General features: G+C 42.1%; 1 protein-coding gene across 1 annotated transcript in view; it reads left to right on the top strand.

Annotated features, from left to right (window-relative positions):
• The window catches only part of LOC133968940 (low-density lipoprotein receptor-related protein 8-like), an 88,121-nt gene that overhangs the window by 14,052 nt on the left and 52,231 nt on the right, over nucleotides 1–21,838 (top strand). The window contains exon 3 of the mRNA XM_062405199.1: nucleotides 16,456–16,578. Coding sequence (XP_062261183.1) covers nucleotides 16,456–16,578 — 123 coding nt within the window. The remainder of the gene's footprint in view (nucleotides 1–16,455; nucleotides 16,579–21,838) is intronic.

The raw sequence follows: 21,838 nt of genomic DNA, 5'->3' as shown, positions 1-21,838 counted from the left end.
AAAAGCCTAGATCCGCCACTGCTGGCAGCAGCACTGACGCAGGGCAGCAGAGGCATTGACAGGTGAAGGGAGCGATGGGAAATCATTGCAGCTTAAACAGACCGCCAAATAGGGAGGGTGTGTATGACTGAGGATTGTGGAGAGTGATGCATGTCACATGATTAGAGCAGTGCAGCTCCAGTTGATTCTCTGAACCAGCTTGCAAGGGTTGCTTTATTTAAATATGCTTCAGTACACTGGCAAAACAAAAGTTTGTTCTGCCTCAATCCACCAGCAGGACCTAAATAAATTGTGCACAATACATTGCTACAGCCCTGCAGGGATGACACACAGTAAAATTTAAAAAAAATCTCAATCCAGAGCCGAACAAAGATATTATTTGCTGCAGGATTATTATACATGCAGGTGTTGTTGCATCCACCTGTTCTGCATTCTCCGATATCGCCTCCTCTGATCCGCCTCTAAAATCATTAACCGCTGTATTTTTCAACTTGTAGTGATCCCCAAAGATGTGTCACTTCTTTGTATCTACCCAGCAGTAACCTCACTTTAACATGCAGCACTAAGGCCTTCTTTGAATCTCAAATGGCGCATACTGTATATTATTATTATTGCAGGTTAGAAATGGCAGTATTATTTGCCCCAGAAAAGCCTTCATTAAATTTGCCTCATGCAACAGGAAGCTGCTATTGCATTTGAATGCTTGCAGCTCATTTCACACAGTGCGTTGTGATCTTGACATTAAGTGAAAGCTTGTATTCGTTTTATGCCAAAGGCTGACACAAATAGTTTTGTGAAAGCAAAAACTTTTGTGATAAAATGTCACGTTCCTGTAGCAGTGCTTAAGTAACCTCATGGATTTGAGGTGTCATTTCCAAATGAGTCTCCAAAATCGTAACCCATTAGCAATGTAACGCTGCCAAAGCCAACTCAAATATAGACTCTATATGGAAATGGACTGATCAAAGCCAAAATGTCTTGATCCAAACCTTGTGCCTGGTAGGAACAGGTCAAGAATCCTGCCTCCTCCGTGAAAGTCGATAGGACATGGCCCAAACTAAAGAGTCAAAGGACAGGCACAATTTTAGGTAGTTCTTATCACACACATTGATGTCTAAGTGCTCATTACACAAATACGTTTGGTTTTATTTAGTTGTTTGATACTATACAAAACGAGGTGACATATGCCATGATTGACAGCTGAGAATGATTGGTCGTATGCGTTTATTGGCAGGACCTTGCCTTCACGGCTCCATACCCAGATCGTTACCGCGGAGACTTCAAAATGTGCAAGGTGGCAGCGTTCGTATCTGGGATATTTGGGCTTCATTCCTGTGTAGTGGGAGGAAGAGGAGAGGTGTCATCCATCTTTATATCTAGTCTATTATCTTACCCTGTCTACAGACAGGAATCAGTGTACCCAGCATTTCGTTCCTGAGGAATGTAGAAGAATGTGGATTTGGTATTCCTTGGTAAGTTAGACATTATGAAAATAGATTGCGTACCCCTTCACTCTCTGTCCCATCCGTTCAAGTGAGCCAACCAAATGTGCCGTGCTTTTCATGGAGCCCCTGAGTGCTACATGCATGAAAGAAACTGCAGTTAAGAGCATCGTTTTTTTGTCACCTTCAGTTTTTTCCCCCCAGAGACACTCTCCTGGAGCTGCAGCGCATACTGATAGGCCTGTATATGCAGCCGATGTAGAGACACAGTTGTGCGCCTCAAAAAGAGAAAAACAAATTCAGGGACGAGTAGCTCTGCGTGTTGTGACAGTGAAGTCAGTGAAGTGTGGGGGTTGATTCTTAATAATTTACAAACATATGACATACAGTATTTACAACTCTTTCTCACCCTCGGGGCATCAAGGTGTATTCAATCCACTGATATACAACATTGATACATAGCAATAAACCGATTGTGTCATGTGCCCACTCTGCACAGTGGCTGCATTGTGCTGCCGTGCATATATTCAGCTGCTCTGGAGCTGAGAGGGTAGCTTTTAGTCTGTTTTTATGGTGGGCGGCTGCTGGACTCTTTGATTGACTCCTTTTTCACAGTGGGCATTTGGTGGAGCCATGCAAAAGGATTTCAGCCCTCACAGAGTCCATCAATGCCTGTCTGCCACTGTGCTCCCCCTGTCTGACTCCAGTGGGTAGAAGAAGAAGAAGAAGAAGAAAGGGTGAGGTGTGGGTGAGAAGAAGAAAAGACAAAATAAAGTTTGAAGCTTGAAGCTCATAGAAAGGGGGTCTACTTGTGTGTGGCGGGAGAGAGTATACGTGTGAGAGCGTTGCCTTCGATGTTCAAATGCAAACAGCAGCTGCTGCAGAAATCTGAGGGTATCTTAATTACACTGTCATTGCTAGGGGCAGATTTTCTCGAACAAGAAATTTAACCTCGGGGAGTGTTACACTTATGCTAATTTGCGTCTGCAGAGGGATATGTAAAACCCTTCTCTCAAGGCCCTGTCACAGCAATTTGCAGTGCCTTAGTCTTCAGGCCAGTGGGGGTCTCTCTGTAAATTTGGTCCACTGCATAGCATTGTGTTTCGTGATATCGGAGCTGCAAGGAAGAGAGAGAAAGAAGGAGAGATGGGGTAAAGAGAGAGAGAGATGTGGCCCGTTCTCCTTGCAGGGTAAAAGGCTAATCCCCCAATTCCCATTGTAGGCCCTCAATGAGTAGACAGACACTGTAATCCAGTATGGCACACATTTCCATATACAGGAGGAGCCGCGCTGAAGGCTTTAATGCATTTGGCTGCCTGTGACTTGGATTGGCAAGGCACTTTTAGCATTCATTCTTAAATTCGGACAGATTATATTCTAAAAATGAATAATAGACTACTGAAAAGTAATGGGACTAGTCGTAAACCTTTCTGAGGGCTTTAACAACTATCTTATTTCTGTCCTGTATTCAGATACTGGGATGTAATTACGTACTTAGGGCTGCCTTCAAGCACTTTCATAGATTCATTTATATAGTCTGAATGCAGAGAAATCTCAGAGACCCAAATATCCATGACAAATAGCTCTTGTTACGGATAAGAGGCTTCATTTTAACTTATTTATGATTTATCTAAGTTATTCTCTTTTAACCTTAGTGGTATATGTCTCATTAGCAAGATAAGAGTCTTGAATACTTTTGTATTCCCAGTACTATTCCATTGATTTGTTTTTCTCCTTAACCTGACTTTACAGTTTGACTGTTGTACTGGAAAAGAACACAAATGAATAAATCTAGAAATACACAACAATTACTTCATTTGAATACTGGTTTTAATCTGCAACACGGAAGATAACACCATGGCTGAATGGGGCTATAGGAGGTGAAGCGTCAAGAAACACAAGTCCAGCTGCACCTGTATAACTCCTGAAGATACCATGACTTGGATGCCTGAGAGTCATCACAGCTATGGTGGTGGCAATCGACTTAAAGTTTCGCTAACAGCTAAAAGCAGCAGGAGAAGGAGAAGTTTGTAGTTCAGCAAAAACAAAACCTAATCTATATCTCACAATGGTAGACTTAGCGGTCTGAAGTTTTCTGCCACTCCTTCTAACTTGCCGATTATTCACCGATAAAGGATCAAATAAACTCTGCAAGCACCTACCCTCCTCTGTATGATTTGACAGTATTTGTGGAGATGTCTTGAGGGACTTTCTTCGTCTCTCTTGCTATATATGTGACAGGAGAAGGACGGATAATTTAGCAGCTGTTATCACAAGGGACTTACTCCATTAGTGGCTTATTCCATGAATCGTTCACTGACCTAGTTACACTTGGGAGGAGTGAGATATGAACAACTTGGGAACTGAGGTACATCTCATATATGTTAGCAGTGGGGCTCTAGACTTATCCGTCAGTCCATGTTGGTCCATCATTAACAATTTCAACATACTTATAGATCCTTCTGATTTTGGATTATTCCCACTTTTGGTTGGATGTTACGACTGCAGTTTTTCTGTTTGTCTGTCTGTACAGCAGGAGTATACAAAAACTACTTCACAGATTTAGTTAAAATTTCAAAAGTCCAGGATTTTAGTAAATTTTGGGGATATTTAAGTGAATTTCTCCAAAAGTAATGTAGCTATCCTAATTAAGATTAAGATTAAGATACATTTATTTGTCCCAAACACATGCACAGACAACCTCATGCAGATAGGGAAACTTAACCTCTGCTTTTGACCCATCTGGTGCAGGACACACAGAGTAGTGAGCGACCATGTACGGCGCCCGGGGAGCAGATGTTGGGGGAGTAAGGTGCCTTGCTCAGGGGCACTAGACAGGGTAGGGAGAATCCTATTGGATTTTTGGACAGATCAATCCAGAGACCTTTTCTGCCCATAGTCCAAGTTTCTGCCACTAGTCCACCGCCTCTTGGTATATGATAGTCCCTATGTCTATTTAGTCTGGATGCAGATTTTGTGATTCTAATGGTTTGGAGGGTGATCTTTATTTAGTCATGAGCTCTTCAAGTGCCCATCGAGTTATAAAGGTTATAAAGTGGTTAACATTTAAAAGGGGAAATCACTCCGTCACTGTTTAAGTCTTTTTGGACTGTTGTCACTCAGGCCTCAAGCTTTTGTTCCTGGAGTCATTACTACTTTTGAAAGCTGGATGATGATCAATAAAAGGATTGTCTCCCGTGTGCCGCTAGAGTGAAACTGGGACGAGATTGTTCAAGTGGAGGGGAAATCACCTTGGGATTCTCCTCTTTAATTTCTATTCATCTGTTTCGCTCAGCAGCACAGACTCTAAATTCTGAGTCATACTTTATTCTGAAATTGCTATAAATGAATATTAAGGGTTGCTTCAGTCTTTTTAACAATGAACTATGTTTGGATATAATGATTCATATATAAATATAACAGTGCAGTTGTAAGCGTTTGATTGGACGTAGGCGCAAGTTTTGCAGTCAGCTGTATACTTATTGTGGATTTTGCAATAAACTCACAGTGCTGATGTTGACCCCCTGAGATCTCGTACAAGACTTTTAAAAGTTCTCCACTATTAATGTCTTAACAATCTCTGCAGTGTAGGCTTTCATCTGATGTCTTTGATAACTTCAAAACTAATACTGGAAAAAAACTGTCAACATGTTAAAATCTTCAGGTATCAGAGGGTTGAGCTCTACTTTCAGAATCAATGATTTCTCTTTCTTCTTCCAAATATCTTTGAACTTCAGCCTTTAAGTAAACCTCTGAACCTACTTAGCTGTGTCAGGGATGGTCAAAGACTGTAATTTGGCTGGAGTGTTGCAGGTTTAACAGGGTGGACTAAACAATTCAAATGTGAAGCAGGATTTGAGAAAAGATTTGAGCAGTCAACTTCCCCGAATCATTTCAGGTTCTCTGATCAAAATGTCTCAGAGGTAAAAGTCTTGGTGTACGGCGAGGACTTTGCAGAGCAATGCAAGACCTCCATCCCCAATAACACATTACACAACACAAAGCAGAAGGGTGCAGCCTCTGCAGAAAGTTATGTTCACCAGGATCTTGGTTTGAATCCCAGACTGTGGTGATTCAGCCCAAGAGGAGGAAGGTTTCAGAGTCATTTCCACTGAAGCGTGCAGGAGGAAATCTGGAGGGAATAGTGATGGTGAATGTGTCAGCAGTTTAGCTGAAAGACCTTCTCTGAAACCGTGTGTTTCTCTGGTTTCTAGACCAGTGAGACTCTATAACCAAAAACGATGGGGCAGGTGACACACACACACACACACACACACACACACACACACACACACACACACACAGTTATTACCTCAATGCTAGGTTGTCTAGCATTGAGCGACAACTCCTATAGCAGCCAAGCACTTCTATGGCAAAGATGTTCGAGGCTTCTCGCCTCCAGAGTTTCCTGACGGCCAAGACCAGGCTGGTGCCCAGACAGCTGGGGCTAAGCCATGTCTGAAGAGCACGGTGGTCCCGAGACGTTCAAGCTGTTGACGCAGGCGGCTCTCTCAGCCAGCAGTTCAAATGTGTGCGCGGGAGACAGCCGAGGGACTGGAGAGGATGGGGGACATATCTGAATGTTAGACGATGTGGTGGTTCACGTGTTTAGTTACAGGGTAGATTTGAAATGAGCATGGCTTTCCGGATTAACACTAACAAGCTGTCGCTGGTGCCTTTTCAAATAAATGGCAACGACGTAGAGACATCTTTTAAGGTCGGCTCTACGTAAGCATTGGCCCTGCAAGATCCAATACAGTATGAATCATTAGGTATTGTTTTGAGTCATGCATTAACTTGAATGTAGATTTTTCATAAATGCTGTAACAAATGTGATATTAAAAGCAGTATTAATGAATTTCATCAAAGAACGGTATTACGGAGTTGGCAGTATCTGCTGCAACTGATTTTGCATTTGATTTAAAATAAATATTTTTTAAATCCTTCATCAAAACCAATCAAAACTTTGTATCCGTACCACGAGAGGTTCATCAATCTGTTTAGCAGGATAAGTTTTGATAGGAAGTTTCCTGTTTCGATAAAAGTGGGCTTTAGCATTAATAGATGCATTCGCTGCCTCCAGCTGTGGAAAAGTGCACGCAGTCTGACCCTTGCCAAAGACTCGGGAACAGCAGTAGGGGCTGGTTCCTGCAGACGCCCGCTGTTAAAACCTTGCCTTGCTTCTGTCACTGCCTGCCATAATTAGATTGCTCTGCCAAACTGCTTAAAATTTCTCTCCAAGAGTTTCTCAATGAAATGCTCGGTAATTGCTTGGCTCTTCATCGCGGCTGCTCATATTTTTCAAGGCACAGCGGTCCTCGTGGAACAATCACAGACACATTGCCCTAAACAGTCTCAGCAACGCATACAAACACGACTCACATTCAAGGGTGGGGGCTTGGCAGTTCCCGTCGGGTGTGTCCCTGCGGTCGCCACCTGCTGCTCTTCCGCAGACAGGTTGTGCAGTTTACTCCCTCCACCATCACACCTTCCTCCCGTTTCAAAGGCATTTATCTTGAAATCTTAACTTCCATTTTGTCAGTGTCTGCTGAGCTGTTCTGACACCCCTGCAGTTTGACTGGCCTCTCTGCTGAACCATTAGCTTGCAATGCTGCCATTTTTACCACAAGCACGCCGGATAGCAGAACCTGTGCCTCTTCTAAATAAATCTGTAAATCCTTCAAGAACAATTACTTTACCTTTTACAATGAGACGCGGAATTCCTGGCGGAATACTAAGCAAGATTTCCCAGCAGAAGAGGTTATCCTATTACATAGGATTGGATGAAATTACAGTAAGGTTGCATCACTGGCTTAGAAATACCATATGTGAGCTGTAAAGGAGGAACGGTATATCTGAAATCCGTGGAGCAATACCCTCTCTTCAACGAGGGTCATGAAGCCAATCCCAAGCCCCCTTTTCCACTGATCAAAAAACGCCCACTTACATCTGGCTTTTGTCTGCAGTGCGAATGGATGCAATCGGCATTCATGCCTGGGTCAAATGTCTCTCGGGTATGAACGTGCTTATGTTTTCTTCTTATTCTTTGGTTTGACAGTCTAGATGTTGGCGCTGCAACTTTTGGGGTGGCAATGTTATAGAGCGCATTGACTATCCTGGCGTTAATGCGTAAATGTGTACTGTTTGTGTTTTACATCTTTAGAATTATAAAAACTTTGCAATTTGATATGTAGCACCTAAAAAAGGATACATACACATTAAGACACAACTTTCAACAATCATAATTGATAAATAAATGATAGTAAGAAAGATCAAATCAGTATAACAACAGCATCATATCATCCATATGGGTTCTGTTCGAATGATTGCACAAGTATAACCAGTGGATTGCACTTCATGATAAATAGTCTTTGAGTTTGTCCTGAGATATTATGATGATGCGGAGGTGGTGGCGGTATGGGGTTAATGTTTATTAGAGTTCAGTTCAGTGATGGCTTGTGGGAAAAAGCTGTTCTTCAGCCTGTAGGTGCAGTTTACAGGAGGTTTACCCACGTAAAAAAAACACATTTTTGCCTAGAAGAGCTAATAACTGACATTAGACCAGAGAAGTGGGTTCACTCCTGGGAGCACGCCTGGCTGCCACAAGGCCAACATACTGAGACAAACCATTCACACTCACTTACACACCTACATGTAAACCTTCATGTCTTTAGACTGCAGTAGTGTACTGTATATCCTCTGAATCGTCCTGTTCTCATCTATATTCTCATACGCTGTCATTAAGTATTCATGAACGTGTTATGAATTGTTTATTTCTGTGTCGTCTTATTCTTCGCCGATGTGCCTGATGTCTGCCTGTTGATATGGATTGTATGCTACATGAGGACAAAAATGGAAATATTCCATTTACAGCACCTCAATGCATGTCGCATGGCATTTCACCCAGGTGGCTGCACTGCACTATGGTGGAATACAACTTGTAAGCTAATATGTAGGTCGCTTCTTTATCTGACTTCTCTTATTCAGCAGCCCGAGCATGAGCCGCTGCTGTCCCGCACATTTCTGCATCAACCAAACACGTCTGGGATTTATCGCTCCTTCCTCCGTGTTGATACAGTAAACAAATGAATGTGTCTGCTGCTGCTCTTATCATTTTTATTCACACACAGTAATTCATGATGTACTTATTATTCATGTCCAAGCATTTCAACAAAGCCACTGCTTCATGTAAAAGAGCACAATACTGCACAATTCAGTTGTGTTTGTTGTTATTCAGTCACTTCTTCAACACACTGTGTACCCTGCTGCCACTACATTAAGTTGTCAGTCCTTGTGTTCAGAAGCTTGATGGTAAGTCATCACACCTTGGACCTGAAAGACACTATGTGGGGAAATCTGCTTGTCTAGAATGCTGGACGTCATATCTCCCCTTCCCACACTTGACCAGACTTAAATTAAAGAGTGTTCAGTATGCAAAGGCCTGTGAAGCTTTGAGCTCACCTCCTCCTTGGACTCTGTGTAAATGTAGATTGTGTCTCTGTGTCGATGCCAGGCTGTTTGGCTCCAAATGTTGACATATGGCTGCAGATCGACTGTTTTTTTGCGTCTCTAAAACAGCAAGAACAGGAAAAAAGTGAGTGTAGCAGAAGGCCAGACACAGGGAGAAGGCGTCATGCAGTGAATGGCAGGGAAGGTGTCCGTACATTTGTGTACTGTAACTTTCTTTTGTGTGTAAACAGTACTACACAATACAATGTGTTTTATTTCAGCAAAAATTGTCTTTTTGATTTCACTGGGCTTTGATATGTGCATTGTATGTTGCATGTCTGTTTTTGGGGTCCACCTACACACATGTTCCATATGAGCATGCAATGCAAAAGAAGGTGGGCTGTTACTTGAAGCACGGATCTAAAAAAAATAATTGAAAAAAACAGCTTGATAAATCAAGACTTGTTCTGAATGTCGAAGTGGCTCAGCTCCATTTTGTTGCCTTCTCGTAGGCTCCCTATAACAACCTGTACCTGTGTGATACTGCTCCAACGTATGTCAGACATGAAAGTAAATATCTTTGTGTTATGCCCAAGCTGTAGCAAACTGTCTTAGGTATACATCACTCTCAGGCTGCCTCACAGGGACAGCTACCTGAGAGACAGACACCTCCGGCTGCCCAGACTCCTCGTTTGGTCTGGAGATGTCTGGGCCAACGTGACCTGACAGGGGGAGAGAAAATGGCTTTTAGCAGTGTGAGGGCTATAATTAGCACAGTTTGTGTCTTTTGATGAGGACGCAAGGTCGGAAGAGATGCAGCAGCACCATGTACCCTCCTTTAACGCAGGCATCGTTAATGTATTATGGTGCCGATCTGGTGAAAGGCATTCATGTGGTTGGTTTAATTTCAAATTTTTTAATATTGAGAAAAGTAATGACAGTTGGTCGACTGAGTACAGGAGCGGAGTAGTAGTGTGGGCCAAATCTGGGCCAAGAACTACCTAAAATGAGACCTGTATTGTGACTCTTTAGTTTTTCTCACCTGCTTGCATGTAGAAGGCAAGGTTTAGGTCCTGCACTTCAGTCAGGCAATCCTGGTGGCAATTGAGACCCTTTGGCTTCACTTTTGAGGAGCAGCCATATTGTCCATCCTTAAATCGGTCAATGTGGAACAACTCCAGCTATAGGAACATGAATTAGCTATGGTATAAAACAGAATTGTATGTGATTAATTAGTTGTTTTACATATTGGAGGATACGCAGACTGTTGTAATACCTTTAGCTGTATCCGTAACATTTGATTTTCTCAATTTGTCCAAAAGGGCAAAAAGGTAAAACAGCGGAGAAAGAGAGAGTGAATCTGTAGATATCACTACTGTGGATCTGGGTTTCTGGATCAATACTCCATCAACAAGAGCTGAGTTAGAGCTCAGTCCCATGGGGCTTTTTCGCCTTGATGTTGGCTCCAGTGGCTTATTGCTGACCACAAGGGTCTGACTGACAGGACATGAGTGACAGAAAATGATTTACTCACTCTCAGGACACTTTTTCATTCAGCTACATGGACCTTCGAGGTATATATAACAGATTCATATTATTAATATTTCTAGTGCAAATTTATCAAAGTAGAAAAGTCTGCCTTCTAGCAAACTTAAACACTAAAAATAGGCTAATTAGATTCTATAATCATTTGCAAAAACAATTTCAGGAGCAGCTTGTTGGGAGCCTTGCTGATGCCATGCTGTATTTCACCATGATATCCCATTCATTTTGGACGGTTTAGTCATTTGCATGCCGGCTTAAGCCAACAGGATACATTATGTTTCCTGCCTCGACATCACTCCCCTACTTCACTCCGAGCTAATGAGGCCATTTGTCTTGTGATGCCCAGGAGACTGTGCTTATCACTGCATTACCTATTACGTTTCTCGTAGCCTCCAAATGGAAAGAGCTGTTATTAATATTCCATCATGGTGAAAAAATGTAATATACATTCAAGAAGTGGGTGTGTCGGTGTGGGTGTGTGTGTTTGTGGGTGTGTGCCAGATGACTGAAGGCTGTCTGCTCCTTGTTGAATGTCGTTGAATGACTGAGGTCAAATATTTCCGGAGCCCATCAAGATTTTTTTTCCGTTAGTCGTACACTTTAATATACATATTCACGTCAAGCTTCCTATTTGATATTTTTAACCAATATTTTAAATTAAATATTTTTACCAATAACTCCAAAAAATGCTCTCAGGTTAAATGATATGGTGCTGGAAGTCAACCAAACCTGTTTTTAAACCATAGACTGTACGTAAAGATGGATGCCACAGCTCCTCTTCCTCGCCCCCAAACAAGAAATGAAGCCAAAATATGCGGGAAGACAGAAACCAAACAGCGGCAAAATTAGAAAACTCTGAAAATGACATAGATCAGTACAGGAAGAGCTACCTAAAATGAAAGATACCATATCTGACTAAGACTTGTTTGACATGCACTTTGAGTTTTGCCATGTCCTATCCACTAACATGGAGGAGATGGGGTTGATAACCATGTTGTTTCTGTATTTACAGTGAATGGTCGATGCTAAAAATCAATTGAACCTGTGCATTTGTGAGGCTGCAATTTTACCATGGTGCTTTTCATCAAATGCTACCGTCAGCCTGGCAACATGATGCTGGGTATCATGTATAATCTTCTCCATCTCATTTTGGTGTATTAGGATGCTAACATTTGCTAATTAGGAATTAATTGATCAATTAGCAGATAAAGGGCCCTGAGGGTTAGAGGAGCTATTTTGGGTGCTGCATGGTTCCAGATGATACTCCCATTCATGCTTCCTATAGACAGTGTCATGTGACTCACAGCTGGAAAACGTCCCTGACTCATCATTAAAACTCAACTCATCAGTGTTAAACATTAAAAATGTATTTGGTTCTTTCACATCAAAATCATGGGATAAATGAACCATGACTCCTTGGCTGCATTTCAGAAGTGAATATCCCATCAGCAAGCATTTTGAAAAAAACAAACTGAAGCAAATAAAACATTATTTTCTTATGTTGAAATACAATATAAATATCTAGACTGAAGATGTGGATCAACCAACCAACCAACCAACCAACCAAACCAATGTTTTTACCAATCACCTAACAAAACAAACCATATCAGCCAGCCAACAAATAACCAACAAACCAATCCTAACAAATATCGATCGGCCGACAGTCTCACATTACTGTCCTATGAGCCATGATGCTGACTTGGCTAACAATATAGGTAGTTAGCTGGAAGGGTTAAGCTGCAAAGGAAGCTGTCAGTCACATCAGCATCGAGCCACACTGACATATGGCTTTCACGTGAAGCTCATCAACCCAATTTAACACCAAACTCATAATGCATGTACACTGTAGGTCTTCCATGCGCATCCACATGACTGGAGATTAAGAAAGATGGAAAGGAGTAGAGGCAGAGAAACGATTACAACATCGGCCCCACAGGAGAAGGCTCCAGGTGGGGTTATCGGAGCGTGGAGCTCCTTCCCACTGAACCTCCTCCAGGAGACATAACATGGCTGGGTGAGCTCCCCTGTGCAGGGCCCTCGTTCTGTCTGTGACACATCCCATTTGTAATGTTCACCATAGGCGACACTCGCACAAAAAACAGATTCGCTATTGCTTTTGTTTTTCTTCAATTTTTCTCAGTTGTTTGCTGCTGTGTCTCCAAAAACATGTGATACAAGAGACTGTGTGCACTATTCTGTGTGTGTGAGTGGGTTTACATGTGTGCCGTGCATGTGTTAGAGATTAATGGTCGGTAAGTGATGACCGCCTACAGTGTAGTAATATTGCCTGTTTTTATTCAGTGTCACACTCTCCACTACGATTCCATAAAGCATTATTACTGTGTGTGTCACTCTTCATATCTGCTGCTATTACTCACTTGTGTTATTTCTCGTCTTTCCGTCGGACGGCTTCCTTCTTCTCCTCGTTCTCCCGCCACTTTCCCCTTCAGCGTACGCTCACCCTCGCTGACCCAACATTTTAAAAACCTCTCCTAATTAAAACCGAAAGTTATTCGAAGCAGATGGCACGAGATGGCCTGGGTAATTATTGCCAAGCGAACCATGGCCCCTGTAGACCTTGACTGAAACGAGTTGCAAGTTCACTTGGATTGGGTAAGGAGCTCAGACTGTCGAAGAGAACCGGCACGACATGTCCTGTATGACCTGCAGAGGCCGCGTACTGGATAAGAGATTTTCAAGGTCTTTGTCATTTGATCAAAGAACGTCTTATGTCTTAGTCAGCACATTCTGCAACTTATATCCTCGTCAGCACTGCCCTCATCTCCCCTTTTGTCCATCTCCTGGGAGGCGTATTAACACAATATTAATACTCATGATGGGATTTACTGTATAGGAATGAAAGGTTTATTTCATGGGGATAAAAATGCTTAACTTGAAAAAGAATATTAATGCAAAGTTGTATCTTCTTCCGGGATTTATACGGAAGATCTCATGAATGTTATTAATCTGTTGAAGAAGGTGAAGCTTTTCCTTTTGGCCTCTGGGCTTGTCGGTTTGCCGCCCCACCCCACCAACATGAGTGATAAAGAGGCTCTGGAAATACTCATGCAAAATACAAATACATATGCCAGAGTTAAACGTGAGCGCGCCACTAATGAGCTTATACACTTGAGGGAGGTGCTGGTTATAAGGATGTCACTATCCTCATTTTATCGCCATCCGGCTTCACCTTTAACAAAAGCCCACATTCCAGCTCTGTAATGAGGACACGAGTGGCACTTATGCTGCAGAAAAATAACAATCAGAAATGTGTATTTTTGCAGAGGGAGACTTGGACAAGAAGCTGGGTATTATAGAGAAACAAAGCAAAAAGACCAGGGTGGGGGGAGGAAGAGACCTACAATTGAAGGAACAAAAAGAAGCAGAGGGAATGTTTGTCTCTGGAGTTTAATGGGGTCAGTTCATTATGTTTTGCAGGAAAGAATGTTAATTTACATTTTTGAAGTGAGACCTAACAAGGGTTGGAAACACAGACAGAAAACGCAGTGACTGAAACACATGTCCTATTAGAGCAGCACTCTGAGAGACATTTCATTTCTTTTGATAGGGCCAGCGCGCCAAGGTGGAGCCATTATGGGTTTGACTTTGTTCCTCTGACACACGGGATAATTGAGAATAGGGCAATTAAACACGATTTAATATTAGAAACAAGTACTTTCTAATTTCGTTGACAGGCTGTCTGTCACCCCTGAACTGCACTAACAAGACTTACAGCCACATCACAGGTGGCTCTTGAGTGACCCATACTGTAAATATAACATTAGGGTTACAGCAGGGGTTTAATGCATTTTGAATGAGAGCCAAATATCAAGAGGAAGGCTGTAACTGTCAATACAAAGGTTTGTAAATGGACACTCATCATAATTCCACTTATGTCATCTCTACATTTAAAGATTTGCAATTTGATTAAGTATCTCTCTTTTTATAATCTTTAATGAGATAATGTTGAATAACATCTGATAATGTCCATGTAGCTATTAAAGATAATAGAACTGCATGAATCAATGAGAAGGCAGTAATGGACAGGACCATTAGTACAAGAGTAAAGAGGTTTGTAAAGTCAAAATAAACAGCTATTTTTTACTTGTTTCATACGTAACTTGCACTTCATAAATATGGTCTGCTGCAGCTATAGGGAATCATTTTATTAATGGATAATTAATCCGCTGTCTATTTCTGAATTAAATTAATGATTTGTTATAAAATAAATTAATGCACCTGGTGACTATATGACCATATCAGGGATTTCCGCCACCCTCTCTTTGTTAGGGGTGCAATGGATCACGGTTCAGATCGGAGGGCAGTTTTAAGTCATGGGTGAAGTTTTTTGCCTCGTTCATTCTTGCCAGCGGCGCCATTTCCCTCTTGCTTGCTCTGTTTCCTCCTCTCGCACGCTATTGTCCATAAAGAATTTACTGCCCACACAGAAAGCCAGACGGCATAGTTTCAGCTACAGCTGAATGTGAGTGGCATTCAGTGCAGTTCTCACACACCAATGAACTTCTCGTTTACGCTCTACTCTGTGGAGTGAACAGCATGCAGAAAAAAATCACTGTGGGAAACACCGGTCTTATTTGCCTGTCATCGGTGTATTTAAATCCAAAATGCTCCCATATGTGATGCAAATGATGGAGACAATTCTTCCTCTGCTTCAGTAGCTGTGAGTAGTGGATCACGGATCAACCATTGTCCTTAACACCACTTCTAAATATCTTTGCAACATAATTATTTTTTATCTTTTTAATTATAATTTCCCAGGCTTTAAAGTGGCACAAGCCTCTGAGAAACGTCCTCCTCCTGGCACAGAGCTGACAAATGGCAACTGTACAGCGTGAAACCAAAGGAAATGCATTAGTCTCTTACAGGAAATGTCCTCCTGATGAAAATATTGAATAAGACCATCCCCTGACTCTTTTATTATTAGTCCCGATCATAATTGTAACCGTAAATACAACCCTAACCCTAACAATGCCATCAGGTAGGAAGGAATGACTTACACATGTGTCAGTGAAATAAATTTGATTTCATTGTTCTTTTTATCTGGGTTGAATCCCTTTAATTACTTTTGAATTTGTATCCAACAAATCCTACATCTGTGAAATGAAAAGTGGGACATCAGGAAAAACTACGTGCGTCAGCCAACTGATCTGTATTGCTTTTTGAAATTGGTGTGAGTCGAGCACAGCAATGGAAGACTCGTGCTCCTTTCCCCCTGCAGCCGTTCAGCTCAGCTTAAGCTCCCTGGACATCTCTAAATGCTATATCTAATTTGAAGCATCAGGGCCAAGATGGAGCCAGCTTAGCAACAGTTGTGGCTGTGTAACAACACTGGGGGGGCTCAGCGGAGGGCCGGCTTGCCAGTGATTTATTAGACCATATTGCAGGTGCTCCTTGAGTAGCAGGCTGAGGGAAATGAAAGGCTCTGACCCCTGCTTGCTACGGGCTCTCTGGCTGAGTTGCTACAGGTGGCCTATTTGTGTGTGCGTGTGTGTGGTAAACTCTCCGCTGTTAGATGAACATTTTGATCACTGTCAGGTTTCCTTTCATTGGTTAAACAAGGTTTTTTCTGACGTATTTCTTGACTGCAGTAAACAGGTTTTCGAAGTAAAAGGTTTAACCTCCCTGAGCTTGCGGTGCTCGACAACCAGCATTAACATTTCCCTGCTCCGTGACAGAGAACCCGAAGGAGAGATTTTTTGAAGCCAAGCAGATGGAGGGAGGGAGGGGGAAGCAGACGGGGTGAAGGGGCTAAGGGCATACAGCACAGTAAGTGAAAGTCAAGAAAATATGGAGAGTGGAGATGATTAGTGGGGGATATCATTGGAGAGGGCTGCAGAGGAAAGATGATGAGCCTGATCCCCTCTGATCACAGGGATGATTGCTGGGATTCACATATTGTGACCAGTTTCATGACAGAGCTTCAAGGCTTCCGACGCTGCCTTTAACCTCCTTTTCTCACCTTGTTTTTCTGTGTCTGTGCTTCTCTCTCTCTGAGCAGCCAGGAAAACCTGTGCCCCTGCAGAGTTCGCCTGTTTAAACGGCCAGTGTGTCCCAGGACGCTGGCGCTGCGACGGGGAGCCAGAGTGTCCCGACGGCTCTGATGAGGCAGAGGAGACCTGCAGTAAGTGAAACCATTCAGCTGCTTGGTTTGAAGTTTCAAAATACAGTTTGAGCTCGAGGAAAATGAAAAACGCTGTAAACAAGCCAAAGTCAGATAATCAAAATCAGTGATTCTCAAGCATAGTTGCCTGAAAGATGAAAATTACTTTCTCCAGCAAGGAGGTTATATTTTCACACTTTTCCTTTTTATTTGTCACATATAAAATACAGCACGGATTGCGACAAAACTTGGCAGAGGGATTGGGCATGGGCCCAGAAAGAACCAATTAAATGTTGGCATGAACTCACTTTCTTCTCTAACATTGTGAGATTTGTGAATCTTGATGAAAATAATATTTTAGAGGCCTGTTTTTCTTATTTTTCCCAATTTAGTTTTACTGGTAGATTTTTTCAAATAGTTTTGTTTAGACTATCATCCATTTGGAAGAATCAAATGGCAATCCAATTAAAGAATGCCGGGAGAGGAACGGAATTGTCCAAACTAAAATTAGGATTATTATTCAGGCTTTTCTCCAATCTTTGCTTATTTATAATCTCTTCAGTTTTCAAAAATAATTGGACGAACATTCAGATCACTGCATATGTGATGCAATGTCAGCGGATAAGTGGTCTCTAGTAAATGTTGCATTGCATCCAGAGGTTGCAAGCAAGAAAAACAAATGCAAGGCAGTTTATTTGGTTGTGAAACCGACAGTGAGTGCACTCATACTACAGTTACACTCCAAATTTGCACGGGGAAAAGTACTGTAGGTCACAGTTGATTCACCAAGGTGTTTGAATATAGATTTTCAAGTTTCTTCAATGTTAAACCTATGTTTAACTGACTCAGGTTCAGGACTTTTTAGTGACATCACTGCATTAACAGAGCGCAGCAATGAAACTGCTGAAAACGATGTTGTAACTAATAGAACAACCAGGAACTATAACAATCTCAACTGTAGCTTCTAAGAGGCGTATTAGAATCTTCTGTTACAGTCGATCGGTTTCTTCAAGAAACAGTCCAAGCTGCGGCTGAATAATTACGTTGGCATTGTGCGTGCAGCATCTGGATATGCAGCTGCACTTTCGTGTCAGTCGTTCCAGACCGGATTTAATTTGACTTTTCCAGAAGAGTCAGGTTCAGGATGCTACTTTCCCTTGTTATTTCTGCTCTGGCGGCAGTTCAGCCACCTCGCCTTCCTCCACTAGCCCATACACTTCAATACTCAATGGCGTCTGATGGTGAACTCAAGAAACACCTTGATTGCTTCTCTGCCAAGCTGTTAAAGCTGAGCGTCTCTGGCTGGCTCTCTTATAGCCGGTGCCAGTCGCCTGCTCCCACCCACAGGCCCTGATGGGGGGTTAGGCAAGTTGACGTTTCCTCAACCAGGTAGGGACCAATGAGTGGGTGTCTTGAACTACTTAATTGTTTCCATTCTTTCTTGCTAAAATTCTACTTTCTCTTCCTCCCCTGGCTGATGTCTTCTCCCATGGGGGTTACTCGTATATCAGACACAGCTCAAAGCAGCTCACAGAAATACAGCTGTGTTTCAACCCTGGGTCTTCATATGACAAATGCTGATAACTTGTATCTGGTATCATACGCCCTTCCGGGAGTTAAGGATTTTAAACGTAGCGAGGGGTTCCGCTCAAATGAGCAGAGACCTTCAGCCCAACCTGCTGAGTGTGGCAGCAGCAGATGTTTAGATTTGGACTCTGAGACCGGAGTTTGTCTTTCAGAGTGAATTATTTTTCATGTTTGAAATGCTGCTGAGATGTAACTGCACCGTCGCGCTCGCTGAGACTGCTCCACTGCAGGGAGAAGAGTCGCAGATAACGGGCCCTTATGTCTCATCCTTGCAAATGTCAGAACAAATTTTGATAGTCTTTACTTGATTTGGAACGTAAAAGAAATATTCAAACACTGCTGCCAAATTTTGTTAAGCGACACATTTTTTGATTTTTTTTAAGGATTGATGATCCAACAACTTTTGTACCAGAAAGTGAACAGTTTGGGTTATTTCTTTTTTTCTTTCTGCTCCTCTAGTGGTGAAACAAAGAGGAAAAAAGATGATGACATGTACTTTAATGCACCAAAGCAACATTTGAATCAAATCTGATGGCTCTCGGTGGGTTGCCTCACCATTTTCATGCAAATCTGATCAAACTACACCTACACACTCCTGACTCCTCCTGACTGACTATATATAAAGATGAACGGCAAGTCTGCACTTCCTCCTGCTGTTCAAAACTCCTGTCAGTTGGAGCCACTGTCTGTGTAGTTCTGATTGTGGTGCGATCGACCAATCTCAAGTCAGTCAATCATGACAGTTCCACCTTATTCTTACACCTAAACACAAGTCATTAAAACCAAACTTGAAAAAACAACACTTGTGATAAGAAATTCCTTAAATGACAGGAACTGCCTTTTACAACAGTGTTTAGGACCTATACTTCAGCCAACCACCAGGGGGCAATCAAGATGGAGGTCGGTATAATATGTACAATATGACTTGTAGAAGGACTTACAAGAAAAGTTCACTAGAACGATTCAACAATGATGTTTGTAGATGTACAGTAAAAGAACATGTTGAATGATGTAGCCTGTTGTAGAGCTGTATCTTACTTCCATCGCCAGTGTCCTTTTTTTAAACTTTAAAGTGTTTTCAAAGTTATTGTGGGAGGGAATTAAAATGCATCCAGCTGAGCAGGAAATGAATCAAGAGAAAGCCAAATGAATCTTTCAGAGGATATTCATTCCCCTTTTGTCCCATTTTATTGACTGCGGATGTGTGGGCCGGTGCCATGAATAATGTAGCAGACCCACCACCAGGCAAAGCTTCTAATGTCACCCCCAGAAAGTTAGGTCTAAGGAGGGAGACATGAAGGGACCTCTGCAGGATAACAAGTTCCTATTGGAAATCCAATTAAAGATAAATGAAGGAGGGATTCATCTCTTGGCTGCAGAATAAAGAGAGAGAGAGATCTGGGCTCAGGAAGGATTCATTACTGTGTAAATCCCCTTTGCATTGACGTAATGTAAAAATTACACCAACACCTAAAACACCAACTGTGAAAAATCTCGCTGGGGTTTTTGTTCTGCTCTGCAAACAGAGATTTATCTCACTTTGAAACAGGTTGGGAGAAATATGGTGCCTGGTGTTGTAAGAATGATCAGTATTAGTAAGAGATTGATCATTTATTTTTAGCGCTGTTGGCAGAACGCAAACATTAATGTCCTCCTCCTCCCTAAATGGATAGTTCACTGAAAATGTTTAATTTATTCATCTACTCAGCACTATGCCTATGGACGGGTGGGTGAAGCTTTTGAATACACAAAATACTTTTAGAAAAACATAAAATGCCTCCATACTGCTCCTGTGGTGTCATCCAAGAGTGCATTGAAGTGCAAAAGTGTCATTTACACCGTGTTTTTAGCCCAGATGTCTGCTACTAGAAAGAGTGATGCTAGCGGAAGTAGAAATGCTGCCACCTAAGTGTGAGACCTTGTGTGCACACCACAGTGCGTGCGTACATGAACGCAGCTCCAGTAGAGGATCAGAGGACATTTAGGCTTAAATACAGTGTAAATGACGCCTTTTCGAGTTGAATTTGAATGCCTAAGCTTATTGACACCTGCATGTATTTCTATTTTTTCCACGTTTGAAAAATTGTCCCCAGTCGGGTTTTGCTGTTATTCTTTTTGGCCCTGAAACTGCAAAAGTGTTTTGTGGGCTCAAACCCAGTTAATTCCATTTTTCTGTGAACTATCCCTGATAAGTAAAACTAGAGTTTCGCCAGTCCTCTTCCCCCTGCAGCATAAATCCCACCTGATGATTAGTTCTGTAATAATTTTTCCTTCCTTATACTGACTCAAATACCTGGACTTTGTTAATCAACATATATCGAGTGATAATCCAATACCAGTACATATAAAAACACAACAATATATTTTTTCATATATAGATAACTTGCTCCTAACCCAGTATGGAAATGATGATTGCTATCATTGTTTTCTGGCCTGGCTCAGGTTAAACCCTGTATTTAAAACAAGTAAATACAGAGAATGAATACAATAGAACTTATTTTACTATCTGGTTACAGGTTCATAACTGAAAATACATAAATAAGGAATGCACAACAGTTAATTCCTTAAGTGCCACCCCTTAAAACTGAAGTCCTGCATAAGGTACAAGTCACTTTTTCACTTGTTGGACTCTCCAGTGTGATATATTTCCTAATTACATATTAGCCAGCTCTGTTCAATGCTACACTACAGGAAATAACTTCTTCTTCACAGTGCTAAGGACAGAACCCATCTTACCCATGGCAGTACTGAAGAGCCGCAGTTTTACCTGGGTGAAACTGCTATATTTTAAGAAGTGGTATCAGTCCGGTACACGTTCAGAATCTTCTCGATCGTTAGTGCTACACTAAAGACAAGGGGAAACAATTTTTGAAGGAGAAAAATAATTTGTCATAAGACATACATCCAAATCAGATTTGCGGTAACTCAGGGGACCCTAATGATCCACTAGTTGAATAGGTCACGCGTAGTTTTAGGCTGTATCTGAGGATTTTTTTCGATTGGTGGTGCTGTTATCTCTAGAAATGCAGTGGCTGGTATTCTAATGAACGATGGAGATAGGTCATTTACTGGCTGCGCTTATGGCAGAGCACCGTTTATCCCTGCCCTCATTCCTCCTCCCTCCTGAAAGTCAAACTTTAACACAAGCAGTCCTCCTCGCCCTGAAGGACAGATCCCTCCTGATGATGTGTTCAGGAGAGAAGTGTCAGACCGATGCCCAATCCTGAACAGAGGGAGCGTTAATGAGATCCACTTCATCACAGCTGTCTTTCTGTTTGAGTGGATGCAACTGTGCCGTGATCACACTGAGCAGAAAAGAGAAGGAGAGAAAAGGCTCAAGGATGAACATTGTGGGAATAAACAGGCAACGGCAGCCAACCTGCTCTTATCGTGTGTTTCATTAACCTCTTTTTCACTGGAACCTTCCCTGTGTGTGGTGGCGCCTCGTTGAGATTACACAGCCTTAATGAGAACTGTACGTCTGTCAGCGAACGCCTCTTGGATGTGCTGCATCTTTCACAACCGACTGAGAGACGAAAACGCCAAAAGAAAGCACCCACCTCTGACATGAAAATGTAGCATTAACACGTCACTCAACACCCCCCGATCCCATGCAACACTTCACTTTGAAATCAGAAGCTACCGGGCTTCGCATTAACCAGTTAAACTTCGCTAAAACGGAGCTGGTTTTGCC

The sequence above is a fragment of the Platichthys flesus genome, chromosome 14, assembly GCF_949316205.1.
Source record: "Platichthys flesus chromosome 14, fPlaFle2.1, whole genome shotgun sequence".
Taxonomy (NCBI): domain Eukaryota; kingdom Metazoa; phylum Chordata; class Actinopteri; order Pleuronectiformes; family Pleuronectidae; genus Platichthys; species Platichthys flesus.
This window is presented reverse-complemented; position numbering and strand designations above follow the sequence as displayed.